This window comes from Kwoniella shandongensis, chromosome 11 (assembly GCF_008629635.2).
Source record: "Kwoniella shandongensis chromosome 11, complete sequence".
Classification (NCBI taxonomy): domain Eukaryota; kingdom Fungi; phylum Basidiomycota; class Tremellomycetes; order Tremellales; family Cryptococcaceae; genus Kwoniella; species Kwoniella shandongensis.
In genome coordinates this window covers 969903-996480 of record NC_089297.1, presented here as the reverse complement: position 1 = coordinate 996480, position 26578 = coordinate 969903, and the positions used below count along the sequence as shown (strand labels likewise).

General features: G+C 49.7%; 10 protein-coding genes across 10 annotated transcripts; 5 read left to right on the top strand and 5 right to left on the bottom strand.

The window, feature by feature from the left end:
* Window positions 1-292: 292 nt before the first annotated feature.
* CI109_106230 (60S ribosomal protein eL42) lies at window positions 293-1282 on the bottom strand (the record flags this gene model as incomplete). Its single annotated transcript, XM_032004991.2, has 5 exons — window positions 293-421; window positions 595-653; window positions 839-940; window positions 1156-1161; window positions 1228-1282. The coding sequence occupies 5 exons, from the start codon at window positions 1280-1282 to the stop codon at window positions 293-295; spliced, it is 351 nt and encodes a 116-aa protein (XP_031860790.2).
* An 875-nt stretch (window positions 1283-2157) lies between these two features.
* Window positions 2158-3095, top strand: CI109_106229 (40S ribosomal protein uS13; the record flags this gene model as incomplete). The annotated part of the gene is made up of 4 exons (XM_032004990.1): window positions 2158-2196; window positions 2362-2495; window positions 2723-2974; window positions 3053-3095. 4 exons carry the CDS (start codon window positions 2158-2160, stop codon window positions 3093-3095), a joined length of 468 nt encoding a protein of 155 aa, XP_031860789.1.
* A 351-nt stretch (window positions 3096-3446) lies between these two features.
* On the bottom strand, window positions 3447-5440 carry CI109_106228 (uncharacterized protein; the record flags this gene model as incomplete). Its single annotated transcript, XM_032004989.2, has 2 exons — window positions 3447-5315; window positions 5411-5440. The coding sequence occupies 2 exons, from the start codon at window positions 5438-5440 to the stop codon at window positions 3447-3449; spliced, it is 1899 nt and encodes a 632-aa protein (XP_031860788.2).
* A 1872-nt stretch (window positions 5441-7312) lies between these two features.
* On the bottom strand, window positions 7313-9528 carry CI109_106227 (uncharacterized protein; the record flags this gene model as incomplete). Its single annotated transcript, XM_032004988.1, has 9 exons — window positions 7313-7622; window positions 7677-8053; window positions 8118-8368; window positions 8427-8519; window positions 8593-8689; window positions 8768-8875; window positions 9027-9117; window positions 9286-9341; window positions 9481-9528. The coding sequence occupies 9 exons, from the start codon at window positions 9526-9528 to the stop codon at window positions 7313-7315; spliced, it is 1431 nt and encodes a 476-aa protein (XP_031860787.1).
* Window positions 9529-10603: 1075 nt separating this feature from the next.
* Window positions 10604-13779, bottom strand: CI109_106226 (uncharacterized protein; the record flags this gene model as incomplete). Its single annotated transcript, XM_032004987.1, has 9 exons — window positions 10604-10722; window positions 10830-10943; window positions 11006-11297; window positions 11380-11667; window positions 11795-12114; window positions 12207-12702; window positions 12765-13022; window positions 13151-13362; window positions 13608-13779. The coding sequence occupies 9 exons, from the start codon at window positions 13777-13779 to the stop codon at window positions 10604-10606; spliced, it is 2271 nt and encodes a 756-aa protein (XP_031860786.1).
* A 451-nt stretch (window positions 13780-14230) lies between these two features.
* On the top strand, window positions 14231-17271 carry CI109_106225 (uncharacterized protein; the record flags this gene model as incomplete). The annotated part of the gene is made up of 2 exons (XM_032004986.2): window positions 14231-15155; window positions 15224-17271. 2 exons carry the CDS (start codon window positions 14231-14233, stop codon window positions 17269-17271), a joined length of 2973 nt encoding a protein of 990 aa, XP_031860785.2.
* A 936-nt stretch (window positions 17272-18207) lies between these two features.
* CI109_106224 (uncharacterized protein) lies at window positions 18208-20259 on the top strand (the record flags this gene model as incomplete). Its single annotated transcript, XM_032004985.2, has 9 exons — window positions 18208-18302; window positions 18440-18484; window positions 18621-18844; window positions 19070-19169; window positions 19248-19443; window positions 19521-19638; window positions 19703-19716; window positions 19774-19859; window positions 19968-20259. 9 exons carry the CDS (start codon window positions 18208-18210, stop codon window positions 20257-20259), a joined length of 1170 nt encoding a protein of 389 aa, XP_031860784.2.
* Window positions 20260-20680: 421 nt separating this feature from the next.
* CI109_106223 (uncharacterized protein) lies at window positions 20681-22595 on the top strand (the record flags this gene model as incomplete). Its single annotated transcript, XM_065967801.1, has 10 exons — window positions 20681-20902; window positions 21013-21207; window positions 21268-21438; window positions 21530-21694; window positions 21777-21803; window positions 21860-21930; window positions 22001-22028; window positions 22085-22202; window positions 22319-22467; window positions 22545-22595. The coding sequence occupies 10 exons, from the start codon at window positions 20681-20683 to the stop codon at window positions 22593-22595; spliced, it is 1197 nt and encodes a 398-aa protein (XP_065823873.1).
* Window positions 22596-23587: 992 nt separating this feature from the next.
* On the top strand, window positions 23588-24550 carry CI109_106222 (uncharacterized protein; the record flags this gene model as incomplete). The annotated part of the gene is made up of 5 exons (XM_032004983.1): window positions 23588-23683; window positions 23753-23921; window positions 24010-24120; window positions 24207-24346; window positions 24416-24550. 5 exons carry the CDS (start codon window positions 23588-23590, stop codon window positions 24548-24550), a joined length of 651 nt encoding a protein of 216 aa, XP_031860782.1.
* Window positions 24551-25002: 452 nt separating this feature from the next.
* On the bottom strand, window positions 25003-26226 carry CI109_106221 (uncharacterized protein; the record flags this gene model as incomplete). The annotated part of the gene is made up of 4 exons (XM_032004982.2): window positions 25003-25323; window positions 25381-25756; window positions 25823-26025; window positions 26092-26226. The coding sequence occupies 4 exons, from the start codon at window positions 26224-26226 to the stop codon at window positions 25003-25005; spliced, it is 1035 nt and encodes a 344-aa protein (XP_031860781.2).
* Between the last annotated feature and the right edge of the window lie 352 nt (window positions 26227-26578).

Genomic DNA, 26578 nt, shown 5'->3' with positions numbered 1-26578 from the left:
CCGCTACAACGCGGTATGAGTTTCACTCCGCCACTTTTAAGGCATACCTTCGCCCCTCTCTCCTCCTACCACATAACACGGTCCAGGCAAATAGCACAATGCACACATGAACACGACTGCAAGCCGCTTGATAGGATACCGGTTCAGGTCGCCCATAATCATACATCATCATCTCTAACGAAAGCCTAAAGATCCAAGCTCCGAAAACAACAGAAATCCATCCATCCCTTCGCCGAACGACAGAGACATGACAGACTCTCCGAGCTCCGTAACCCAAACTGTATGCATCCGTTTAGAAGTTGATGGCGGCACCTCTCTGCTTCTTGTCACCACCGAGCTCGAAGTGCTTGCATCGCTTGAGAGAGAGTTGGTGCTTGGTCTTGCAAGAAGTGCACTCGAGTCGGAGGACGACCTTCTTGGTCTGTGGCGGAAAGTGTGTATGAGCCGCGGTGAACGATGATGGACACGGTGATTTCGGTCGACCGAGATGAAGAGTGGACGAGTGGGATGAAGAGGGGGAGAGAAAAGAGACACAAGTAAAAGACACAAAATCATCAGCAATGATAAAACAAAAGACGCGAAAAAGCAACGTACGGTCTTAGCCTTCTTGTGGAAGACGGGCTTGGTCTGACCACCGTAACCGCTTTGCTTTCCTGTGGGTGAAGTGTGTAAGCTCGTCAAGTCCTCCATTCGATGCGCATCTCAAGTCCGTTCCTCAAAGTCCGCGCATCGTCCCATCTCCGTGCCTCCAGTCGTTCGAGGTGATGACCACACTATCGTGGCTCATGCCCCACTTCTCTCCTCCTCTCTCCAAGATGTACTAGCAAGCTCCACTCACGGTCATATCGTCGCTTTCCCTGGGCGGCCAAAGAGTCCTTTCCCTTCTTGTACTGGGTCACCTTGTGAGGGGTGTGCTTCTTACAAGCCTTACCCTTGCAGTCTGCACGAATTTAGGAAAAACAGTCAGCCATCGTCGAAGTGGACCAAGATAAGATAGGACGTGAACGTACAGGTTCGTCGAGTCCTGTTTTCCGATGAAACGAAAAAGTTCGAAAGTTGTCAGTAATCCATCTCCTCTCAAACCACTCCATCTTTCCAACAATCTACACCTCGGACGACCACAGGGAATGAGGAACGTTCGGAATGTGTACGTACTTGGGGCTAGAAGAAGAGGAACGATCATCAGTATATACCCATTTTCCAACAGTTGACGAAGACCACACTCACATGTTGACCCTATGATCATTACGACGAAAAGGAGCATCAAAAAAATCATCAGCATTTGTCCTTGTTTCCTTCGTGTCCACCATCATCCTCTCCTCCCTTCTCTTCTCTTCTCTTCGTCCCGTCCGCTGAACGTGTGGGTCCTCACTCACATTTTTGCCGTATGTTTTGCGATCGACTTGAAGGATAGGGAGGAGAAGACTTTGATAGTCGTGACTCCAATGAAGATGACAAGGAGCAGTGAGACTCTGTGCAGTGTACAGTGTGCAGCCAACAGTGAGCAGTGAGCAGTGTAAGCCAAAGCCAGTACCAAGTGGTACGGTGAGGAGACGTATGGTGAGTGGCACTTCCCATAATTACCCAAAATGGTATTTTAGTAGTTGAATTGAGGTCCAAAACGAAACTCCGCGAAACTCCGAGTGTACAAGAAACAATTTCATAAATCATATTTTGTTCGATTAATCCCGATCTGAGCCATACACTGTACCCACCGTACGGTCACTGTCACACTCACTCACTCGCACCGTACACTCACACTTGCACCACAACCACCGCACACACACACACTGACACTCTGACTCCCTCTCACCTTTGGTTGCAACAACCACGAGACACTGCGTTTGCTTGCTGCTAAATCGCCTCTGAACCCATCACCACTTGTTAGTCCTTCTCAACCTTCAAGTCTTATTGACATCTTCTATACCTGAAAAAGCGGGTAAGTCAATTCAACGCCATCAGCAGGAGAAGAGTTCGTCGCATAGATAGAATAGGAAGAAAGAAGTGGGGATGAGATGAAGGGACGATGAACAAGGGGAAGGAAGGGGCAGGGGAATATATGGTCGTCGAAAAGACTTTGACTCTGAACGCTGACATACATCTATCCCTCTTTCAGATCTATTTCCCTTCTTTAACCCAAAAGAAAGATTCGCCAAGATGTCGTTCGCTCCTCTCGAAGCCCATCAGCAATTCCAAGTGGGTATCACGGTTTTCTTTAGTGGTTTTTGGCTGGAGCAGGGGAGATCGAAGTGGAGTCGAGTCGGATAGGAAGGCAACTGGACATCGACGAAGGGGATAACGTCGAAGGAGGAAACGCCTCAAACAGGAGGAATGTTGTGCTGATATCCTTCACTCCCACAGCACATTCTTCGTCTCCTTAACACCAACGTCAAGGGTCAAGGCAAGATCATGTACGCTCTTACCGAGATCAAGGGTGTTGGTCGACGATACGCCAACTTGGTCTGCAAGAAGGCCGATGTTGACCTCAACAAGCGGTGCGTGCGGTTTCGTTCGAGGGCGCAAGGGGTGCAGACGTCGAGAGAGTGGGAGTGTTTGGGAAGGCAGCCTGGTCGATCATGGGGGACGGGAGGCAACTCCTCACCACCAATCTGATCATTGACTGTCATTTCCCTTTTGCTCCTCTCGTCTGTCCACGTCTGCAACTTCTCAGCCCAACGTACAATATAGGACACAATACTGATACTCTTGTCTGTGTTTTTAGAGCCGGAGAGCTCAACTCCGATGAGCTTGAGCGAATCGTCACCATCATGCAAAACCCCGCCCAATTCAAGATCCCCACTTGGTTCCTTAACAGGCAGCGAGACATCAACGACGGCAAGAACCACCACATCTTGTCCAACGTCATTGACCAGCGTCTCCGAGAGGATCTCGAGAGGTTGAAGAAGATCCGATCTCACAGAGGTCTTCGACACCACTGGGGTTTGCGAGTCAGGGGTCAACACACCAAGACCACGTAAGTGTTCTTCCCATCGCTTACGTCGTGCTGGAGTGCAATGTCGATTTGACGCTGATGGTCTCTTTCTAATAACAGTGGTCGACGTGTTGGCAAGGCCGTCGCCGGTAAGAAGAAGTAATCGACTCGATTGGCTTTTCGTCTGGACGGTAGAGTGAGAGAGCATGTAGGATGGGATCGATATTTTTCTGTCTTATCATGGGATGCACCGGTTTCCACCCAAACATGAGTCATTGGTTCAGAGGCATGAGAGCATTTCCGTCGAGGTACTAACGGTTGGTTGCAAGGAGACAAGCTGACTTGGAAGAGGGTTTCATCACTGCTGACTGGATTCGTCGTGCAACTGCGCAATGTTATAGCATGGATATTCATGCGTATACCAAACAAAAAGTGTGCTCTGTAATGTACCGTCGCAGAAGGGTGCTGCTATAAATTTCATGGTTTAATCCTCGACAATTTCCGTACCATATTATCATTTCTCCCCACAACACACGCACTTCTCTACATCTCCTCCCTTTGTTAAGAAGCGTATCTTCTCCTCTGCCTTCTTCCACATGTGAGGATCAACGATTGTCGATCTCACGAATGCCTGTATATCGATTTCCCGGTCTTCGAATAGCGGGATGGTAGTACAGAGATCGATGTACTCGATTTCTGTCGCGTACCTCCCGCCATCGTCGACCTGACCAGAAGATTGTGTTCCGACCACCTCTTGGGTGGTAGTCTCAACAAGTTCGGCTTGTGCCACTTGAACACCTCCATTGCCTGTGGTATCGACAACGGCTCCCACTTGTCCATCCTGTTGATCCTGATCTCCCGCAATCACGGTCTGCCGGACCATATCCTCTCCCGCATGATACAAACTCAACTGATCTCTGATCATCTCCAATCTCTCTTTTCTCATATCTCTACTGATGACAACACTCTCCTTACCTCGCCCTATTGCTGGACAAGGTCCAAGACGCGAGACCAAGTCGTAGAGATCGTACTGCTCCTCGATGGGTGCGAAGAATGTTCTCAATTTCGATAAAGGTTGATGTTGACGATGGATTGCAGGAAGGGAGATATCTTCGAACGATACGTTGTGTAGCGTCACTGTGCGGCCCTCATGTGTCGAGTCACAAGACACGAATCCTTGGCTAGTGTTGTGGTTGTTGTTATCGTTGATGTTGATGTTAGTGGCGTGGTTGTTGTTAGCGATGGCGGGAGCGGAGGATCGCACTGGTGGTAAAGCGAAAGAAGCGATAATATCATATACCGTCTCGCTAAAACTACCCCATTCCGTAGACTGAGGTGATATCCAACCAGGATAATGAAAACACAGATCTTTCGCAGAGATCAACTTCTCCACCTCCCTTCCTCCATCTACACCTACACCTACACCTAGAAGATCATCGCCTCCATCCATATCGTCAAAGACGAACGCTGGATTCCCAGGTACGATCTGGGTATTGTTCGCCCCACCGAAAAACAAGTTTCGCAAGAATCTCATATTGGCTCGTTCTTCTTTTGTAGCTATAGCTGTAGCTGTAGCTCCAGCCAGCGTGTCGTCTGTGTTTGTCCTCGTGGGTGTGGGTGTGTTTGTGGGTGATCTGACCAATCTATCAAGATGGACATATCGTTCCAGGAACTTTTGACCAAATGACACTTTCACCAAGTTTGAGAACAACCTCTTTCTCAACCAAGATGGTTTAGGAGCCCAAAATGGTCTTCGACCATGTTCGTATTCCCATATATACAACGCTCTAGCAAGACCTAGTGCGCCGCCGAAATCGTCGATCGTGATCGAGGTGATGTAGTTGTACAATAGAGCTTTGCGTCGAAATGATGAGATGCCGAAGAAGGCGGGTATTTCGGAATCGCCTTGTTGAGGAGTGTTGTTCGTCGTCGTTGTCGTCGTGGTAGACAGGGGTTCTTCTATTCTCGTTTCAACTCCCGGTCGAGGGGGATCCTTACCCACACCTAGGTCGTCAAGACCAAATACGATCTTCTGCGAACTCTCCCCTGTCCAACGGATCGTACAGGTCGAATAGAGGCGAGGTGCGACTTGCGTATATGTCGACTTAGATAGTTGACATAATGTTGCTAGTGTTGAGGGAGAAGAGGAGAGGAGGAGGAAGTGGAAGATATTATCGAGGATTTCAGGGAGGAGTCGGAATCGCAGCGTGGTGATCAGAGAGGGGACGTCGAGCGCGAATGGGTCGAGAAGGAGATGCGAGGCAGAAGGTTGAAAGGCGGACATGGGGTTAGACGAGCGGAGGTTGGAGACCTCAATGCACCAGATGTGTGCGAGCGAGTGAGCGGTGTCGGTACAGGCACAGAGAAACAATCGATGTCGCAGCTAGCGGTTTGTTTCAGTGGCGCCCAAGTCTGATCGACGACACGAGTTTGTGATGAGAGTCAGATGCGGACAAGGATGACAAATCTCAAATTCACCACACCAAGATGCGACCTGTTCTCACGCATGCGCTCACGATAACGTGTACACATGTACGTCTCGTCTCGCAGCGAATTTTTGAACAAAGCAAAGGGATTGTGAGAGAGATGCTTATCATTGGACGACCATGGGAAACACTTTGATTTGCGCTACTAGTGAGTTGTAGTTGTAGCTGCGAATAAGCGGTCACCTGCACCACGTGGTGAAGATTGTTGACACGATTCCAGAGGTGACTTGCTACGGGATACAGCCATAAGAGTTGTCTTTGACCATGATACATTGTGCCAAGGACCACATATACTGTTATCATGTCGTCCTGCATATATAAAGGTACAGTATCGAATACATCTCTATAATAACGTTATTCGGGCTATTCGTACTCCAACTTGTATCATGTCGCCTTTGAATACAAAGCGAAATTCTCCGCCGTACATCCAACAGTATTAGCATTCGAGACTTGGAAATCACACAGATACTCCTCATTCACGTATGCTATCGTGAACTGGGGTACGTTCCCACCTCGAGGGTTATTGTTGTTGGTCCTAGCTACAGGTATCAAGTGCTTCTTCGATATTGGTAGCTTGGTCTATTCGTGTTCGACCGTATGAGGCTGAGCGAAGTGAGCTTCGTACAACGAACGCCATTGCCATAGGAAAGGGGACCATGTCAAAGCCAGCCAATTCCCGTATGTTCTTCTGCACACTCGGAACGAACTGACCAACCCAACCACTCACTGGAAGAAGAATCGGTACAGTGCAAAAAACTGTATTCGTTATATGTAGCTGGAGCTTGTGATAATCGCGGAAGGAGCTGATCGACAGGCACGTTACGACCAAGTAGTCAGCGACGACCTCGGGAATTGGATCTGTATGACGCCAAGACGTGAGTATGAGTACGAGTACGAGTACTATAAGATGCGAGACGAGGCGTCTACAGTCACCTGGACTCGTGAGAGTTGATGTACAACTAGCTAGGCAAGCAACGAGCCAACTCACGAGTCGCTGTTGGATCTTTCCGTTTAGGAGGTAACGGGCCCAACCCCCTATCCATCATCCGGTCAGCTTCCTTTCCCTACTTTGTCATTATCGACCACAGCATAGAAATGTAACCGACTCACCTTCTGATCCTATCGCTATTCGTATCGTGCTCATTGCGTCGCATCAACCGCCGCCAGTTTTGGGTCAAGATGGGCCGGTGTCTGACCGAGCTTGAGCAGGGCTTCCAGTGTCGGGTATTTGGATGACGGTGGTCGTGGGGATGGGCAGACCAGCAACTAGTCCTACTTCACCGAGGAGTAGGATAAGGCTCGTAAGGAGGGAATAGTATCGTGGCATTTTACAATTATGTTACGATTTGTTTTCGTTTTAGCGAATGGACAGTCTAAAATATTGTGTGTTCCAAGGTATGAGGCGGAAAGCGCTATCACTCTTCCTTCCTGTTTATCTTATCCTTATATGCATGATATCATACTGTACACTCTGAATGCTCCAACGCAACTAACATGTTTTGACAATCTTGTTGTCGACACAACGTCCAATCCGACCGCCACAAATCACTCAGAGGCGCGGTCAACGATGGCATAATATTAACATCTCCGTCGTTCCTGATCTGAACAACAACTGCATTTGTATGGCTTAAAAATTGTATATCAAGTCGGACACCGTTGCGTCAGTCTCTGCAAGTCTGGTGAGGAGCATGCTTTCGTCCGCGCCATAGGATTAGTGGAAGAGACACCACCTTCGACTCTGCTGAAGGCGTGTCACTGATCGTATTCTGGACTTGCACCATCTTTTCGGTGTAAATTGTCGGCAGCCTGTTTCCCCCGTCTCCGTCACAAGTGTAATCACTATACATCCACTAAAAATACAATCGTATCACAACCGGATCCCTCTAATTCAAACTCATCTCCATCCGCCACGTCCTACGTCCTGACCTGCAGAACTGTAGTATCCCGACCCATCGTTCCGATCGTACGCTAATCCGCTTGCTTCCGAATCACGTCTATAGTCGTATTCGTATTGCGGAGCCGCATAAGGTGATGTTCGTCCACTCGCGCCATAGTGTTGGAAATCGGAATGTGAGCGTGATGGTGGGAAAGAGGGCTGGGTAGGTGCTGAGGAGTATGAATATGAGGGTATGGGCGGAGCTGGAGCGACCGGCGGTGGATAGGAGATGCCCAACGGTGCTGCGTTCGCTGTGAGGTTTGTGGAACTGCAAAACTTTTTGTTAGCTGCCACACTCAACGGAGTTCGACAAGTAGCTCACCTGTTGAACTCGTCCGAGTAATTTTGATACACAGGATATTCGCCAGGTGGTCGATACTCATACCCTGCTGAAGGCTGCGATGCATATCCAGCCTCTGCATCCTTGAACGACGCAAAGTCAGAGGACGGCATTTCCTTTCCAGCTTGACGAGCTTTAGTCCTCGCTGTCCTCATCCTCATATCCTCGTCATCGTCCAGCATTACCTGAGGTAAAGTAGGTTGAGGAACGAGTCCAAGCGATGTTTGTGCATAGTCACTCTTCGTCATAGCACCATTTGCCATCTTCTTCTCCATGGCAGCGGCGCGTGCGATTCTTTGACGTGTGTTCTTCTTGATGAGTTCAGTGATTCGCTTGTCCACCTTGTGACAGACGTATTCCTAGTAAAAGAGGACCTTGTTAACTTTGACTCCTTCCTGCTGAACATCAAATCGTCGCACTCACCTTCAGGTTGCCTTGGATGTAACACAACAGAGGAATGTAGCAAACGGCCGCCACAATGAGCAAGACCATACTGCCTAGGAAGATCAACACGGTAAAGATCATCGAAAACAACAACATCGCAGTGACCGCCGAATTGTCCCAGTATGCTGGGATATCGCTCGTCTGGAAATTGTTGGCCTTGCCGAAGGAATAAAGGAGAAGGGCGTTGATAGATTGACGGGGTCCATCAGCGAGGATGAGACGTTTCCATTCTGTACATAGTGTATTGTCAGCTGACCGTTCAAAACTCTTCATCCAACTCCAGCTCACCCTTGAAGGTAAAGAAGACGAAGAACGCGAAATCATCCTTCTTCTTGGAGGACGACTCAATCTGGCAGAACAAGCAGAAGTTGTCGTAAGAGCCTGTAGGACCGAGTCAGCACTGGTGAATAAACAGCACACAACTCGCGTAGCCAAGACCACGACGCAGACTCACGGAAAGAATAGTAGTCGTTCGCTATCAGGTTGGTGAAAGCATACGAGATATCTCTCGAGTCGACGACCTTCTTCGCTCTATATGTCTCGTAAGCGAGCTGCAAAGGTGAAGATCAAATCAGCTTAGCTCGACTTGTAAGAGCACTTAAAAACGGCCAGCTTATAGCTAGACTCACCAAGAGGAACGAAAAGATGATACAGCCCACAAACACCCATTTGGCGATACTGTATTTCACGTCGACGGCACATCCATAGTCGCACTTTGCAGTGAGAGAGTTTGTCCACTGTAACAGGGTGGTGCGTCAGCCAAAGATCGTCTTCGCTCCCGCGGTTTCCCACCAACACTGGGAGGACCCTTGGTCACAGCGACGCAGCCTGATACCGTTACACGCCCCATCGCTCCACAACGTCGTTGCGATATCAAAGAACACTTACATGGTCCGAGACGATCATAGTCGCCGCTGTGAAGATATCCAACCCGTAAACGACAATCGACTTGAGTAACCAGACATATCGAAAGATGTATCTGCGAGCGGAGAGACAAAGGAGATGTAGTCAGTTCAGGTTTACATTGATGCATTCCCCTTTGCCGCAGCAACCCAGTGTCCTTCATCCAATATGACCCAACAGTCTCCTTTGGCAGGTCTTCTTTCATTGCCTTATCGGGCTGGTCGAAGAGATCTGAGCAACTCACTTGATCCTCGTCCATATATCCGTCTTGTGAAATTCCCTAACATTAATAAAGTCGAACTACACCCGACCAAAGTCATCAGTACCTATCCTCCCGTATCGTATCATCCCAAAGGAGGCTCTCTCAAGCTGTTCTCTCCTAAGTCGTCTGGGATAGGCTGAAGACGGGGTGGGGAGTAGCTTTCGAATCTGGACTCACCTTGTGGTCCGGTACGACCTCTCGTTTCCATTCTGCCTCGCAACACATTATGCTATTCTTTCGAAGTCTTGATCACAGACACTCTTTGCGACAAAGGTATGTGCTTCTGAGTAATTGAGGACCGAGCGCTAGTCGTTTTGAGCCAGAAGCAAATTGTGAAGGGGCGGTGGTGGGTAGCGAGAAGGGGATGAAGGCCCAGCAGTTACTTCTAATGAAGATAGAGATTTATGAGAGATAGTCGAGGAGATGTGTTGATATATCGTAGGATGAAGTCTCGTAGTGAGTTGATTGATGTCCTTCCGTCTTTCTCCGTGCCCCGTTGATCGGGTTCGGTTCCTTCCTTCAACTTTGTAACTACTCTTCGAGCAGATGTATATCGGACAACGATATACTTCGTGTCAGCGTTGTGAGCGGGTGTGGCGTGGCGATTGTAAGGAATGTATAGGTTTGTTTTGGAGAAAGAGTAGAGTAAAGTATGGCGTCTTCGTTCCAGCGAAGACGGGGCTTGTAGGATTGTATGAGGGTAAGATGATCTGTGCGCGTGGTAAAGAGCGTGTGTCTATTTTGGTTTTGGGCAGAGTAGAAGTGGGTAAGGTGTATAGTAGAACTGGTGGGTGAGAGAGTGTGAGAGGTATGAGATGTTGAAGGAATGTATGTGGGAGGTGACGATGAGGACGTTCAATGAAAAGTTAACGCAGCATAGTAAACTGAACAATGAATGACAATAGTAGTCGCAGAGCAGAACAGAGAACAGCCCGCGGTTCCAGACTCTGATTGTTTCAAATTCAGGGACAAATAACCAAACACAAATCATTCACGCGTCAAACGCAACTCATTGGATGAAACGCGCACCCTGGGTAGTAGCGTTGTACATCACTTCAACTGATGGGTAACAAGAGAGATCGTCGAGCAAAGGGTAGTGATTGTCGTACATGATCCGATCGTGCTAGAGAGAGAGAGGAGCGGAGCGGAGCGGGAGACGGGGAATGGTCGACGATGCATGATGCATGATACGTTGGTATGGCGTACACATGTAAAGCCATCTTATACGCCACAGCATCACTACAATGTACACCGAGCCACGCCACACCGTACATGTACATGTACATACTTCTCTTTGTCTCTAGATACCAAAGATCTCTAGAGCTATTCTCGCAGCTTTGCCAGAACGATCATGGATCGATAAAACTGGGACAAACGTCCAACATCCAGATTGGAGGGTATGTTCCAACCATGATGAGACTGTCAATGCAATGGGACGGGGTTAGATCGGTTATTCACTTTCAACAACATATTTTGGGGGTTACATCCACGGCCAGGAATAGATTTTGGGGTGGGTGTCGACTTACGTTTTGTCTGTTCTGCTTTGGTCAAGGGAAGATGGTAGATCCGTATCGTAACGGACCTTGATGTAAGGGACGATAGTGCAGTCGAGGTTGAATGATTTGTCAATGAGTCAAGATCTGACCCAACAATACTATCAGCGTGTTGCCTTGCCGTCGCTGTTTCTGTTTCGTGAACATACCTCTCACGAAGACTGCAGCCCGACTACCTTGCTCCCTTCTTCCACTAGTTCTCACGCTCTCCCACCATACACCTTCCTCCTTCCCACTCCCATAAACAGCCTCTAATTCGTCATCATCATCGTCGTCGTCATCGTCATCCTGTTTCAGTGATGGACCTCGTTTCAGGTCTTCCCCTTGATTCTCTACAACAACTGATCTGCCGGTATGCAAGTTTACTTGATATTCTACTAATGCGCCTTTCGGTAATTCTTTCGCTTGCACAAAAATGATAGGTGCTTTTGCACCGCCGTTCTGCAAATCATAATCAACATACTGGACTACCAGAGCGGTAATGCGGTTGCGGAGAACAGCAGGAATAGGAACAGTGACTCACCGAATCAGTCCAGATATCCCAGGCTTTCCTGACCACTCCGACGGCCTCTCCACCACCACTGACTTCGGGTGGGGTGGCCCACCACCCCACAGCGCTCTCGACCCATCCTTCCCAACCTCCACCGGTCGAGTTCTTGCTCCGCAGGACGTCGACTATCTTCCTTACATGTTGTAAGGCTAGTGTCGCCTGGTGAGGGTATGGTGATGTCGGCGGAGCGGAGGGGAGGGGCAACGTGAGGGATGCGGGAATGAGCGGTATTTGGCCTGCTAGGTGGAGACGCGAGTTGACCTGCGAGGCATCGTTAGCAAAACTCAGGGTGGAACGTGCGGTGCAGTAGCTAGCGTATGATGGAGGATGAAACGAGTTTCGAGTCTACGTAGAGCTATGATTTGCTGCTGGAGAGGTTGAGACTCACCACAACAGCTTGGGAATATGGTCCAATATTCGCCGGAGCCCAATAACTTAAACCTTGAACATGCAATCCAGACCTCCCGCCAACTGACTGACCAGAACCGGATCCTTCGCCTGACAATGTGCGATCATCGAAGCCTACCACTTCGACTCTCACTCTCCCTCTTTCTAGTGGGACGGCAACGGTCGCTCGACTTGGTGGACTCGTGCCGAAATATGTTTTGTACACTTCGTTGGCAGGGAGAAAGAGGGACATGGAAGAGAGAAGGAGGGTGATGTGTGTCGCATGAAGCGGGAGAGAGAGGTGCTGTTGGGAGAGGGTGGCTATGCAGAAGATCACAGAGGTTCGTCAAGGTCAGTAACATGGTATACGACGAATGGTATCCTTACTTGAGGATCGTGGGGTCATCACTCACCTGATATCGCGTCGAAGCATCTTTTGAGCTCTTGACCCACATCCTCGCCTTGCACCGTTTGTCCCTCCACACTCGCCGCGAACCACCTCCCATTCCTCCCGAACCTGACACTCTGGGTTGTCTCCCCAGCACTATCATCGTCAAGAGCTAGCCTTTCGAGACTCTCTCCACCCTCGTCGTTAACAATATCGACCTTTCCTAAATCTCCCAAGGCATCTATACCCTCCTCATCTAACCCCTCTTTACCCCTCTGCTCATCTCCCACAGGCAGCCCTAACATCTCCCTCAGAACTCTAACGCTGGGGTTCACCCAACCTTCTTTCGGTTCCAGTTCTGCCTCTTCCACTTTGAGATAGGCAACGGGGTACGGTTCGGGATCTGTTATTATAGTGTTGGTTTTGGTGAGTCGGAGTCGATGTGCAAAGAGAGGAGTGGACAGCGTGAGGGTCTCGTACTCTCCTCCTTCGCCAGCTGGATGAGAACCATATGTCCGTTCCTGCGAACGCGAATTAGCACGCACTCACAGTAATGTAAGCTTGAGAACTTGAATGGACTCACTAGACGTCTCAACAATCCCATTATCTCGCCCAACGACTTCCCTACGACCTCTACACCCAACCCAACTCCTGCAACCTTCATCAAAACGGCCTCGACCCCGCTACTCAACATTCGATCGAGCAGAGGGAGTTGTGCAGATTGCCAGAGATAGCTGAGTGATGTGAGATTGAGTCGGGTACAGACGTGTTCAATACGAAGACGTTGGTATGTGGAGAGGATGGCACCGGACGCCAGGGCTGTTGCTTCGGGGTGGGATGACTGCACAAGTCAGAAAAAGGGATCACGGAGCAGTAAGAAAATGGAGAGTGAAAATGTGATACAACGTCAGCGACAAACTGTCTTGAGATGGTCCAACCATATTTAAGTATAGAACAGTGCAAGCTCACCAAAACATCCCTCAACAGACCCATCAGATCCTCCGTCTCATCCCCTTCTTCCCCGCTCCCTTCTCCACTTCTCAGTCTACTTCCATACTCTGGTCCTTTCGCCACCGCTTTTCCCTTGATTACCCGGGTGAAGAGCGGTAATCCCATGGATTTGGCAAGGAGGGGAAGGAGGTGGGTGCCTACGGATTGGTAGAGATGGGAGTCGAGCTCATCTAGTTGTCATAAGAGAGAGTCAGCGTGTCCGGCTCAGCTGACGACAGAGGAAGCGGAGTAGACCGTCTACAGGGCGGTTACAACACTCAGTACGTAGGAGGGGGGCCAGTCGCCAGATGGGCGGAGTCGCCGCGGCCATACACCTTCACCAGGCCTTCTATGTAGGTCGAAATACAAAACGACGGATAGGGATAGAAAGGATTAGGACGCAAGAGGATGAGAAATCAGAAGCTTGAAGACTCACCTACACCAGGCTCCGGAGTCAGCGTAGCCAGAGCTACAATCTCATGTCCGTTCGCTATACAGTGCATGAGATTGAAACAACTATCTTTACCACCCGACACAAGTCCTATGACCTTGTGTTTCACCCCGGGGAGGTTCAGTTCCTCGTCATTGGAGATAGATTGGAGCGCCATCGTGTCACTCTATATCAATAGCTTGCTGAGTGTTCTCTTGCTTGTGATTATCTGGGTGACATTACGATTGTCAGAAGTGGACCTAAAAATACGGTGTTGTTGCGAATGAATTGACGGAGATCGAGGAGGATGTCCGTGTTCAGGAGGAGGAAATAGGAGGAAAGCTCACCTGAACTCAACGTGACTGACGGTTGACGACTCACTCGGTTGACACTAACTCTTTTAACCAACTGCTTATTTGTCCGGCGCTGTTCATCACTCACATCTCTCAAAGCTTGACACTGGATTCATCATAACAGAGCATTGAGTTTGGCATAGCATAGCAGATCTCTTATTTCCTCGCACGAAAGGGTACAGATCCCGCTTTTCGGATCACATTTCTTTCCTTTCTTACCGGCACGACGCACTTTTACGACTTTTGGCGACAAGAAGACAAGACACTTCTTCGACCATGACGCTCTCTACGATGGCCTCCCCTTCTTCTTCTGCGCAATGGCATACCATCTCTCCTCATACTCGACCCTTGACACTGACCGTTCTCGAGCTCACCCCACTTGCCCTCACACTCTCCCTTTCTCTTACTCCGCCTTTACCTACCTCGAATCCCATCCCCCATACGCCGACACAGCATCTCGTTCACTCATCACATCATACCCACGCACATTCGCCTTTGCATGCGAAACACCAACAACAGAGAAAACGATCGCACGCTGCCGGTGCCGGCGCCGGCGGTGGGAGGAATAGTAGACGTTCTGCTTCCACACCCGGTGGACCTGGCGAATATAATACGGATGACGAAGATCTTTTCGAAGAAGGTGATCATGCTTTGATAGAAGGATCAACAAGCTTCAAAGATCTGCTCAGTCACGGTGTGGTAGTTTCGGTGAATGGTCAACCTTGGTCAAGAATCTACGCCCACGTTAGCGAAGATGACGAAGATGATTCGTCGGTCGGTGGTGGCGAGTGGGAAGATGAACCTTCTTCCGCCGCAAACGGCACTGGTCCAGGTCATCAATCACAATCACAATCACAATCTTCACAAGCTATCATCGCGAACACAAATGGATGTTATTCTGAAAGTAGTACGGCTACAGAAGAAGGGATGGAGGAAGGTACGATGACGAGGAGAAGACCGCGCAAAGCCCGATTCGGCGTCTCAGCAGCCGAAGCGAGAACGGATAAAGATGGTGTTAATGGACCAGCGGGACCGGGAGCTGCCGGAGGTACGGTTGGGAGGAGAAGAAAAGAAAAGGAGAGAGAGAAGATGGATAGGGATAGAGCTGTCGTGGTGGTTTACGGCTTGATGCCGGGCAAGGAGTATGAAGTGGAATTACGAGTCGTCGGGCTATTCGGCCAGGATGGCGGAGATGGAGTCGGTGAGTTTCATCTTCTTTACATGTTTTCCGTAATATGACGTTGGCTAACTCCTGTCCGATGCCTACAGTCTCAAGCAGTGTGTTGATACCACCCTCGCCAACACCAAACTCCGGGCTTCATGCTCGTTCGAGAGCCAACTCCCTTCGCTCAAGATCACGTCCACGATCACGTTCAAATTCGCTCTCATCCCCTTCCGCTCACCCCCACTCCGGATCTTCGCCTCTATCCCACACTCGATCGTCTGACGCAGTCGTCACCCTTGATTCTCTCCCGTCCATCTCACATGATACCCTTTCCCCCGAGACCGCCATCGTACCCACGCCCATACTAAACGCTGTGGATACACAAGCTGCTCAACTACGCCATCTCATCGCCACGGCTCATGCTGAGAAAGATCACCTACAAGCGCAGATCAAAGAAGCTCGTCGAACTTCCCAACGTCAGGAAGCGGCTCTGAAAGCGGAGATTGAAGCTGTCAAAAAGGCTATCGAAAAAGCCGGATCGATGGATCTCCGAGCGAAACAGAAAGCTTTGGCGGTACAAGAACAGGTCAAACAGGGGTGGGCAGGTGCCGAATCTGCCGAAAAGGAGATGGGTGATGTGGAAAGTGGACTGGATACGCTCGAATCGAGATTGGAAGCAATGACGATAGAGGTGGAATCTTTCCGAGATGAGTGGAGATTGGCTAAAGAGAGAGAAGAAGAGGTGAGAGATCGGGATAGGAAAGCTAGAGCAGAGGAGGACAAGAAGCTTGCAGAAGTCGTCGGGAAGATCGAAAAGCTCAAATCGAAGAAGTCGAAGAGGGAAGCTGAGACGACAGAGCTCGAAAAGAAGTTGGAAGATTTGGAAAGACAGAAGGAGGAAGCGGAGAAACGAATCGAAGAGGAAAAGGCGACAAGAAGAGGGACCGCCTCGTACTATGCCGCTGGATATGGTCAACAGGTACAGAGCCAGCCTCATGGTCCTGGTCATCATGACTCGCATGATCTGCCTTACGGTGGAAGAAGTTTGTCGGCTCATCCTTCCCTCACTAATCTATCGGGTCATTATGCCGCTGGACCGGCTTACCGACCTCGAGGAGCTCCGGGTGGTTATCAACCGCGCTTTGCATCAGCTGGTGCTCGACCGAGTCCCACTCAACCGAGTCCAACACATCCCAATGCGTTCTACCCTCTCTCTCATCCTGTTCCGCCGAGCAGCACTTCCCCAGCTTTCAGACCCCCGAAGCTTGCTGCGAACAATCCGGCAGGATCAAGATCCGCTTCTGGGGGTACAAGTGGAGGCATGGGTGTCAATGCTGCAGCCATGCCGTTCCATCCATCCAACTTCGCACAATCCCCTCCACCAATCGCGCCATCGGCAACGACCTCAAGCGCCACATCAAGTGGTTATGACCCCTCAGGCCATCACACGACTGCGCTCATGCCGCCTCAATTGCAACATAGGATCTATTTACCGAATGTTCGACCGAGACCTACGCCCAACTTCCACCCACCACCTAGTGTGATGGCGGAACAACAAGCAAAGTCAGCGGCAGCCCATCCCTCATCCTCAACTGGATCAGGTTCCGGAGGTAATTCCAGTCCGACACCGAACGAACCTGCTTTTCCACCTTTAGGAGGTAAAGTCACCGGCGGCAGCAATCAATCATCTGTGAATGTGCCATCTGGCCCAAGTTTGGCGAGCATTGTCACTCGAGCTGTACTCAGTCCGACCAGTGCGTTGGCTCAACAATCAGTTTCCACTCCTTCTTCATCAACTGGTACCGGTATCGGCGTTGGTAAACAAGGACAAGGTACAATCACTGGATCACCTATAACGGTCTCACCACCTCGTTCATCGGCCAGTCCTACTCCGCCTTTACCAAATGAGTATTCGCATTTCCCCCGAGGGAAGAGATCGAGTTTCCAATCTGGTTCGGGGAACGGTGATTCTTTCCCACCACTCTCACCGACTTGGGGGCCGCTTTCACCGCCCGGTTCTGGGTCGGCTGGTGTAGGTTTGAGACGAGAGGGCACGCCGCCAATCTCGTCGAGCTGGGGTAAAGAAAGTACATTGAGCGGGATGATATTGAAGAAGGGCAGTGGAGGTGGGGTGGGTGGAGAGGGGAACTAAGTTAGGTGTGAGGAGAGCACCTCATCGGCATAGGGAACGCATGGCATCAATCTTTCGCGACTGGGCTATCATGAATGATGCGGTGCATATCGATAGACTTTACGAGATAAGCTATGCATTCGTCGTGTCCTCTTACTATATAGCCATATGGCCATCGTTGCGCGGTGATATGTGCTCGTAAAGGTTGAGAAGGATCTGTGTATAAAGTTAACAGCGTGAGCAGGACCCTTGTGCCTGGATCCGCAATTGTATGTTTTCGGTTTAGATTTTTCCGACAGAACGCGTGTTTTGGTTGCTGGAATCGATACAGTACGTGTACTTGTACGTTGAGACAAGCAACCATGCAAGCACAGTCAGACATTGCGCAGAGCAAAGCAAAGCAGAGCAGAGCAGAGTGAAAGCCTAAGCGAGGATGATGTGTATGTAGTCTTACAGTACTCAGAGTAGTGTGCATAGCAAACCTGGTCTAAATGATGCATAGGCGACGGCAATCGCACCTGCGAAGCACTAGACTGCGGAACTGCGCGAAGTTTGAACGATTGTTTACGGTTTACATCTTTATTCACGATGGAATGTTGATCTAAACGAGATTCCTTCTTTTCGGTATTGCTTCTATATATATATACAACAGTCTCGTCGCCTCGACAAACATACAACCCACATCATATACATCGGCGTCCGTACACAATTCGACTCACCCATTCTCCAGTTTGAAACATCAACCGCCCACACACACCCACGCACACACACAGGACTGGGCTTGACGATCAAACACTTGTCTTCCTTTTTGTCTCCCGTGCACCGACTTTCGAACCTCCGCCCTTCCTACATTTCGTGAAAACGGTGGCGATATATTCATCTTCGTAGATCATCATTCAACCTTTCACTCAACCACTCGATCAGTCAATCAATCAATCAAGCACAGCTCGCTACACAATGATCGGATTTCTCGCCACCTCCGCGCTCTTTTCTCTGGGCGTCAGCGCAACTGTATATCCTAAAGTCGAATCGTACTCCGGCACCACATTCTTGTAAGTCCAATCGTCAATTTTTCTCACCCAACCAAGCTACCAGACTCATCGCTTTGCGAGAACGACTGCGAACATTCGCGACGCTCTCGTTATCGCGCAGTCTCGCTGTGCTGTGCTGATGTTGATCATGTCCGTAGTGATGGTTGGGAGTTCCCAGTAGAGACGTACGACAATACGACCAAGTGAGTGGACGGGCTGCGCTCGGTATAGCTTTTCAGTCGTGATGTGGTGGCTGATCAACCGACCGCTTCTTCTCTTCACCATTCCTTATCGCGCTCTTCCAACCTCCTTCACTATCTCTCATCTCCTCATCCACAGCGGGGACGTGTTCTGGGCAACAGCCGCCAACACCTCCCTTCTCTACGTCAACGATGCCAACCGTGTCATCCTCAAAGTCGACAATACCTCGTCTGTCGTATACAACGAGAAGCGATATGCGCCCAAATTGTTGACCAAGAACGTTTACGAGCCGGGGACGGTATGGGTGATGGATGCGGTCCATATGCCTTATGGATGTAGTGTGTGGCCTGCGTTCTGGACTCGTGAGTGATGCTCTGTCATTGGTGTGATGGAAGGTGCGAGGAGCGAGGTATCTGGGACAGGAAGCGTGAATTTGGTGTGCTGTGGCATGAGCGTCGATTCCGACAGAACACTAAAGATTGTGAGAATGGTGGACGCCTGTCAAGGTTACGGACGTGGCTGTTCCTGCTGCTATATCAAGGTATATATTAGGTTGAAGGGAGCTGACAAAATATGTACCCTCACAGAGGGAACCAATTGGCCTACCAATGGAGAGATTGATATTGTGGAAGGCATCAACCAACGGACATTCAACCAGATGGCTCTTCATACCGGAGAAGCGGGAACGTAAGTTGCGACTCTGTCCCCTGACCGCCACTGCGTACGAATCGTTTCTCATCGCTGACATCATTTCCTCCATCACAGTTGCACAGTCTCCAACAGTACTTCCATGACCGGCTCCGTTGACATCAGTAACTGCAACAATGACGCGACCCAAAACTCTGGATGCACAGTCCTTGACAACGACAACAACTCGTACGGCGAGGGCTTTGCGACAGCCGGCGGTGGTGTCTACGTCGCCGAGTTTGCCACCGACGGTATCAGGATGTGGTTCTTAACCGTGAGTTTGATCTGAGTCATTTTCTGTTGGGGCAATGTTCATACCTGGATACTGACTCTAGTCGCGACATATTGTAGAGATCTGCCGTACCCTCTTCGTTGAGTGTCAGCGCAAGCTCTATCGACACCTCCACGCTTGGTACTCCTGTGGCAGAGTACAGCTCGTCCTCTTGTGACATTGCCAATCTCTTTGGACGTGAGTACAAGGGCGACCGTGAGCTGTACAGGTGACCTTGCTGACCATTGAATTTAACTATTAGCTCAAAGATTAACCGTGAGTATCTGTCTCCGGGACATAATGGGATCACAACTGACGTTTTATATATTGTAGATCGACATCACCCTATGTGGAGACTTTGCCGGTGTTTCTTCTCTTTTGGCTCAGACTTGCCCTGCCTTGGTTGGTGATGCGACTTGGTGAGTTTGCATGTGGATTATAGATGGAGACACCGTCACTTCGTTCCCACCCTGTTCTACGCCACATCGTCAGACTGTGAAGACCGAAGCTGACCACTGCCCATACAGCTACACCACCTACGTTATCAACGACGGATCGACAACATACGCCAATGCATACTACGAGCTCAACTACATTAACATCTATTCCTCCAGCTCATCATCATCGTCATCGTCAAACTCCACTGCCAGCGCGACGACAACTCTTACGGCGGGTGTGTCGGGCGCTTCAGGGACTGCCAAGTCTTCAGCTTCTGCTGCGTCTAGTGGAGCAGCTTCCGGTGCTATCAGACAGACTGCCGGTGGGATGGGAGCGGTCGCTTTAGTGTTGGGTGTGTTGGGTTTCGGTGCGTTGTTTTGATGAAAGAACCCCAGTTCGACATCTGTAGTAGACGATAGTAGACTAGTAGAGGGGTAGAGAGTGCATTCCTACTTGATAGTGCCACCGAGTGACGATCACGGACATTTGGCTCTCGAACGACTTGGTTGTTCTGGTACATGTAGCATAGAGCACATAAAATTTGGATGCCATATAGTCTGCTTGACAGGGGTCGAAGTGGGAATCATTCAGGAACCAAACAAAGAAACCAAGTCTCGCGTCTTTTCGACATCACTTGAACTTGACGGTGAACACGAACCTGATTCATCATATTCCAATTGCTCTTCACTTCACAAACAAATTGTCTTCACTCTCCACATCCGATCGAGAGTGTGCTTGCTGCTTGTTTCTGGTCTTATTTGCCTTTCCTGGTCGCCTTGCCCAGTCAATCACCTGATTCATCATGAAATCGATCCGAATGACCCCCGCTCTCCTCCCCACACTGCGTCGCACGACACTCTCCATCATCCGTATCGCTTCCAAACCCGACGGTCCTATCGATCAAGGAACATTCACGATGGCCCGTGCGAGGGATGAGGTCGAACAAGCGATGGGGTTGGAGGAGGGTGAACTGGGGAAAGGAGAATGGAAGAAGGTAGTTAAGGGTATAGTGGAGGATTTGATGGTATGTTCAATTTCAACTCTTTGAGCATTATCATGCTCACGGCCATCGTGTAATCTCAATGTACATCTCACCTGGTGACATATGCTAATCTGGGATCTTCGAATCGGTAGGAAAAGGTTCAGAACGAAGAGGAACACGATGGATCTATTGCGGAAAGCTCAAGATCATCCTCACCACCATCCTCGCCGAAGAAGATGGCCAAAATAGCGAAACAACCAAAACCGACCTCGCGGAAGAGATCGCCAACGCCACCAGTATCAAGTGAGGAAGCGGAACAAGTGGAGTTGAGAGACGACGAGAATGATGTGAGTTGTCAATCTTGTCCTATCAAAGAATTGATGTCGAGCTGACATGGAATATTACAGTTGGAGTCAGACATGTCGTCGGTATATGATGTTCCTCCGAAATCAAAGAAGCGAGGGAAAAGTGGGGCCGGCGGGGCTGAGATTGGAAAGGGACGGAAGAAGGTTCCGAAGAGCAAGGAAGAGGTGCTTTCGGACGATAGTGAGCAAGAGCCAGGTCGATCGACAACGAAGGTGAGTGTCGTAACTCCATGTCTGCTCGTACAATCTCAACCGCCCAGTCATGATAGCCGCGAAACGACATTCACTGACATTCAGACTGAAGGCGGACGAAGTGGCAGATGACTCTTCAGAAATGTCATCGGTTTACGACGTTCCTCCCTCTCGCGCCAAGGCGAAGAGCAAGGGGAAACGAAAGTCTGTCTCAACCGTATCGAGCGATGAAGAGAGTGCACGACCCAAGGCGAAAGGGAAGACAAAGGAGACTAAGGTGAGTCCACTCTTCTTTATTCTTTATAAGGGAATCCTGAGCAGGTGGAGAGGGCTTGGCTAATGTGAACCGACGTGAATAGCGCACAAAGAAGGATCCCAATGAAGGGGTAAGCATTCGCCTTCTAGTTGTCCGGGGGCCAGAGCTGATCACACGTGACTGTAGCTTTCACCAGAGGAAGCAAAATTGGCCGATCTGAAGAGGATAGTCGTAGCTTGTGGTGTTCGAAAGCAGTGGTGAGTGTAATGTAGCTCGTCATGTCCTTGGTAACGGTCTTGGTCAAGTCGCTAAGCTCATATCTCGCAGGAGCAAAGAGTTTGCCGATCTACCAAAGGTCAGTCGGTGCTTGATCTATTGTATGCAGCTGACGAGAGAGCGGTGGTGGTACAGGTCTCATCGCAAATCTCGCATGTCAAGCAGATACTATTGTCTTTGGGTATGAAGGGTACTCCAACTTTGGGGAAGGCAAAAGCACTGAAAGAACGTCGAGAGCTTGCAGCGGAATTGAGTGAGTTCCGGCATCGTTGTGCCACTTGAGGTCATCGTCCTGCTTCCTTGTCCCCCCTATTGGCTCTCACCCTCACCCTACAGGAAGACCACTTGCTGATGTGTTCTCCTACTCAGACGACGTCCGGGAGTTTGAGCAGGTCCGAGGTGTCTCCGCCGAGGATGGCAAGAGAAAGACAAGAGAACAAAATGCAGGAAGCAAGAAGCGAACTGTGCAATCAGAGTCTGGTTCTGAATCAGAAGCAGAGTCAGGGGCACATGAGCAGGTGAGTCATCGCTACGGAACGTTCGGCTACACTCTCAGAATCGGTTGATGGCTGATCGTGATGGTCTGCTTTCGCAGTCAGCTTTAGGCGCCGTGCTTGATTTCTTAGGGGACGACGATAGTGACTAGTGAGCGGGTATGATGCGGGGTATAAGACAACTTGGCGGATGACATAACGCTTGGGAGATATGAAGTCATGTGTGTGTGTGTGGTAATATGCATGTTACCGTCATTTGTATATTGACATTAGCGCCGATACGCAATGAAAGTCGGACTGAACCTGTTCTGAAGCATTGGCGGGGACGATGGCGTGATTTTCCAGAGTCGCACAATACGGATTGAGACTACCGCGAAGTCTTGCCAGATCGTGGTCAGTCCAGTATATGACATGCACACATGACACGCGCATTCGTCGTTCAGGGATGTGCATAGATTCCAAGTCCCTTGCACGAGTACGGTCGGTACAGCTCAGATAGGAACAATCAATCTACTCCCCTATCTGACGAACCTCCCTTCTCGGCCGTAATCACCAAACAGGTTATTCATTGCCTTCTTTTCAGGAACAAGCCACTGGCCACTATGATCTATTCTCGGCACTCATATCATACTCATACAGTATCTTCAGGTGATTGACGTGCCGAAGTTGAACGTAATCCTGTGACGCCATACGGTGGCACCGTTGAGCATCCTGCCTGCTTACCGTGCCGAAGCCGATACCGTTGACGGTGACGGTGACGAAGAGAAAGACGCGAGGTTAACGTTAACGGTAACGGATATGTCCGTGCGCCGCGCCGGACGTCCAAGGAAGGGTATGGGAAGAAGCATGGCTTGGTACTGTACCCAATACCGAGAAACGACCGCAACGGTTCACTTACGGTTTGGGACTAGTCCGGTTATGTGGAGCGAAGCGAAGTATCGTATGCAGACCAGCAGAGCTGAGAGTAGTCTGGTGGGATGTCATGCATGCATTGTTGCACAGCCCTTGTGAATCGATCGTCCTTGAGAACATTATATATCTTGTCTCGTAGCAGGAGTGATAATCCATCCACTTTGGTACCCCCGCATCATAACTTGCATCAAATCAGATCAGTCTTGAGCCATACTATATCGCTTTTATCAAGATGCCGAGCCCACACATTGTTCGCCTGGCAGCCAGTGCGGTCCTCATTCTCTCTGCGGTCGTAGTCCTCGGCCTCTCTGCGCACGTTGAACATAATGTGAGTGAGCTTTACGCTCAGGACAGCGCCCCATCCCACCAAACTTCATATCGCTGATTCATATCTCAGACTCGTTCAGTTGGACTCAGTTCTTCTACGTTCACATACGACGCTTTCGTCGGTGCATTCACGATCTTGGTTGAGCTTGCGCTTCTTGTCGTACGATTGACAGTACCGACTGTGGCAACGTTACTTGTCGAAGTTGGACTAGCAGGTCTTGTCTGGATTTTCTGGCTTGGTGAGTTGATCTGCTTCCACGCTGAACCAATCTGTCGGACTTTACAATACGCTTGGATATTGGTTGACGCTGTTGTGCCATGCTGTAGCTTCCGGAGTCGCCACCACCAAATACACATCAGAAGATCGATCAATCTGCAAGCACCTTGACGATCTTCTCGACGTACCCGAACTCAAGGATTTCCCACCCGACGCCATCGGTGAGTCAATTCACGACCACTGCTTGCGCTGCATTCCACGACCTCGAAGTGCTCTTGCTGATTGCTCGTCGTTTGCATTGTCGTAGCTCTCGTGAAGAAGGCTTTCAAATCCGCATGTAGGGATCTTCATGCCAATCTCGCTTTCATCTGGATCGCCTTTGTCGCCACTACCCTGTTAGTTGGCTATATTGTCTTCTTGGGACTTAAGCAACACAACGGGATCAAGGTGAGTGACCAATGTCGAACCCCCTCTCGCTCTGTCGATCATTGGCTGATTTATGGCTTCGCTTATCAGTTGTGGCGATCCAATTTCCGACAATACGATCGAGCGGCTCATACTTCCGCGGATCCATTCGCTGACCCTGTTGGATCCTCGAGAGGACCCGTCGTTGGCGTTGCAGATGACAACGATTCGACTTTCAAGCCATGATGAGGAAAAACGGAATCACACCTGGTTCGATTTGTGTCTTTCTCCTAGGTGAAAGGTCGCGAAAGGATGTCCAGCAAATATCTTTTGTGTACGGATGGTAGAAGGCTCGAAGAGACGTTTTCATGATTAGCTTTGTTATAGTTCTTGCTGTTATAATTCACTCCGCTCAAATTTCTTTATGATATGCTGATAACCCAGACTAGATCGCTGCGGATTTTAAGGTCTCGACGGCAATGATACAGCGCTTCAGCTCAAGCATAGAGAGGCATTGTGTCAGAGATTACATGTTCGCTCCTTCGACTGCTACAGATCAAAACTAATAGAATCATCACTAACCCAAGAAAAGAACTACAACTTGGTACGAAGATACAAGAAGTCGGTACAACGCGCGAGGCTCTAACCATTCAATTCCTCCATCCACACGGTCAAAACACCTGGAACACTACTGCGCACTAAGCCCTTTCCGCTCTCCACCTCCTGATTTGATCCATCCTCGCTTCCACCTTAGCACGCTTATGATAAAACAGCGTCTGCCAAAACCTATATGACATGCCTACCATCCCACTCGCCACATACGCCTTCTTGAAACATTCTTCAAAGGTTCCGTCATGAGGACGAGCAGCCATGTGTTTCGCAAGAAAACAGATTTGCCAGGTCATTGTGTCTCTGTCAGCGGGGGGTTTCCGACGTTTGTCTTGTCTGATTTGGTGAGGTGTGCGGCGGGTAGGAGCGCGGTTCGAACGAAGATAGGCGGAAGGTGGTTCCGTGCTGGTCTGATTGTGGGAGGTCAGTACGTCACCATCAGGCGTAAAGCGGGCTTCGGGGCTCACAGAGGTTTGAATATTCACCCGAGCAGTCATGCGACGGACTGCGTCGCTTGGTCCACGGCTAGACGATGGGTACGGCGTTGAGCGCACAGAAGTCGTAGTGATTTGCCGAGCTGGTCGCATCGTGGAGACTGATCGAGTGACAGTACGAGGGACTGTGACACTTCTGGTGACTGCTGCCTGAGATACAACAGGTGCGGAACCTTGTTGTCTAGTAATTGTGTGGACAAGTTGGGGCGCAAAGAACGAAGTATCGGTGCGGCTTTGCGTTGAGACTAGTGTTGCGGCTGCATTTCTGGCGAGAACCTCGTTACGACGAACTGGACCATTCGATGTCTGGGCTATTGAAATTCGAGTTGCTCTTTTGGATGCGCTGGCGCTGCGAAGATAAGTTTGGTCAGCTCAACTTTCTCATCAATGTGTAATCTCGCTCAATACCACTTACAATACTCGATGACCGCCCCAATTCTCAATGGCACCAATCAATCTTCCCCTTCTTGTGCACTCTTCCACCCATCCCGCTCGAAGCATGACTTCATCGCCGGATTTGATGAAGTTGATAAGGGTCGAAACCGATTGTTTGTGAGTAAGGATGATATAGTCGACTTTGGGAGATGTGGGCGAAGCGGATATCTTCCCACCGCGTGTCTGCGAAATGAAACGAATTAGTTAGCGTCATTCTGATCAGTCAGATGATCCAATACAAGTACTTACGAGTATGGTACTCCTGATTTCGGCATCCTTCTGCAATGCGCTATCGTTATCTGCGTTTGCAGACGGAACGGCGTCGATATAAAATGTCTTTCCGAGGAAGATAGCTCGTCCAGACGCGGGAGGCTGTGACATCATCGTTGTTTTGTTATCTATGTATGGGTGGCAAAAAGTGAGCCTGAATTTTTTTTGAGGTGAAAGGGGTGGTATGAATATACAAACCTGTTTGATGGTATGCCAGAAAGGGCGGTGAAGATGTTTGAGATGTGTTGAGAGGTGATTGATCACTGGACGCTGATAGCAAGACTACAAATATATAGGTGAAGAGCTACAAGCTTTGAAGGGCTGCAGCTGAGAAGTCCAATTAGAATGTAGTTATATGGACACACTATACTAACTTAATTTGCAGTGTGTATATATACTCAGAGCTGAACCACTGTTTGGACCTGCAAGATGATGTAGGATGGGGATTGATTGATATGTTTTGAGG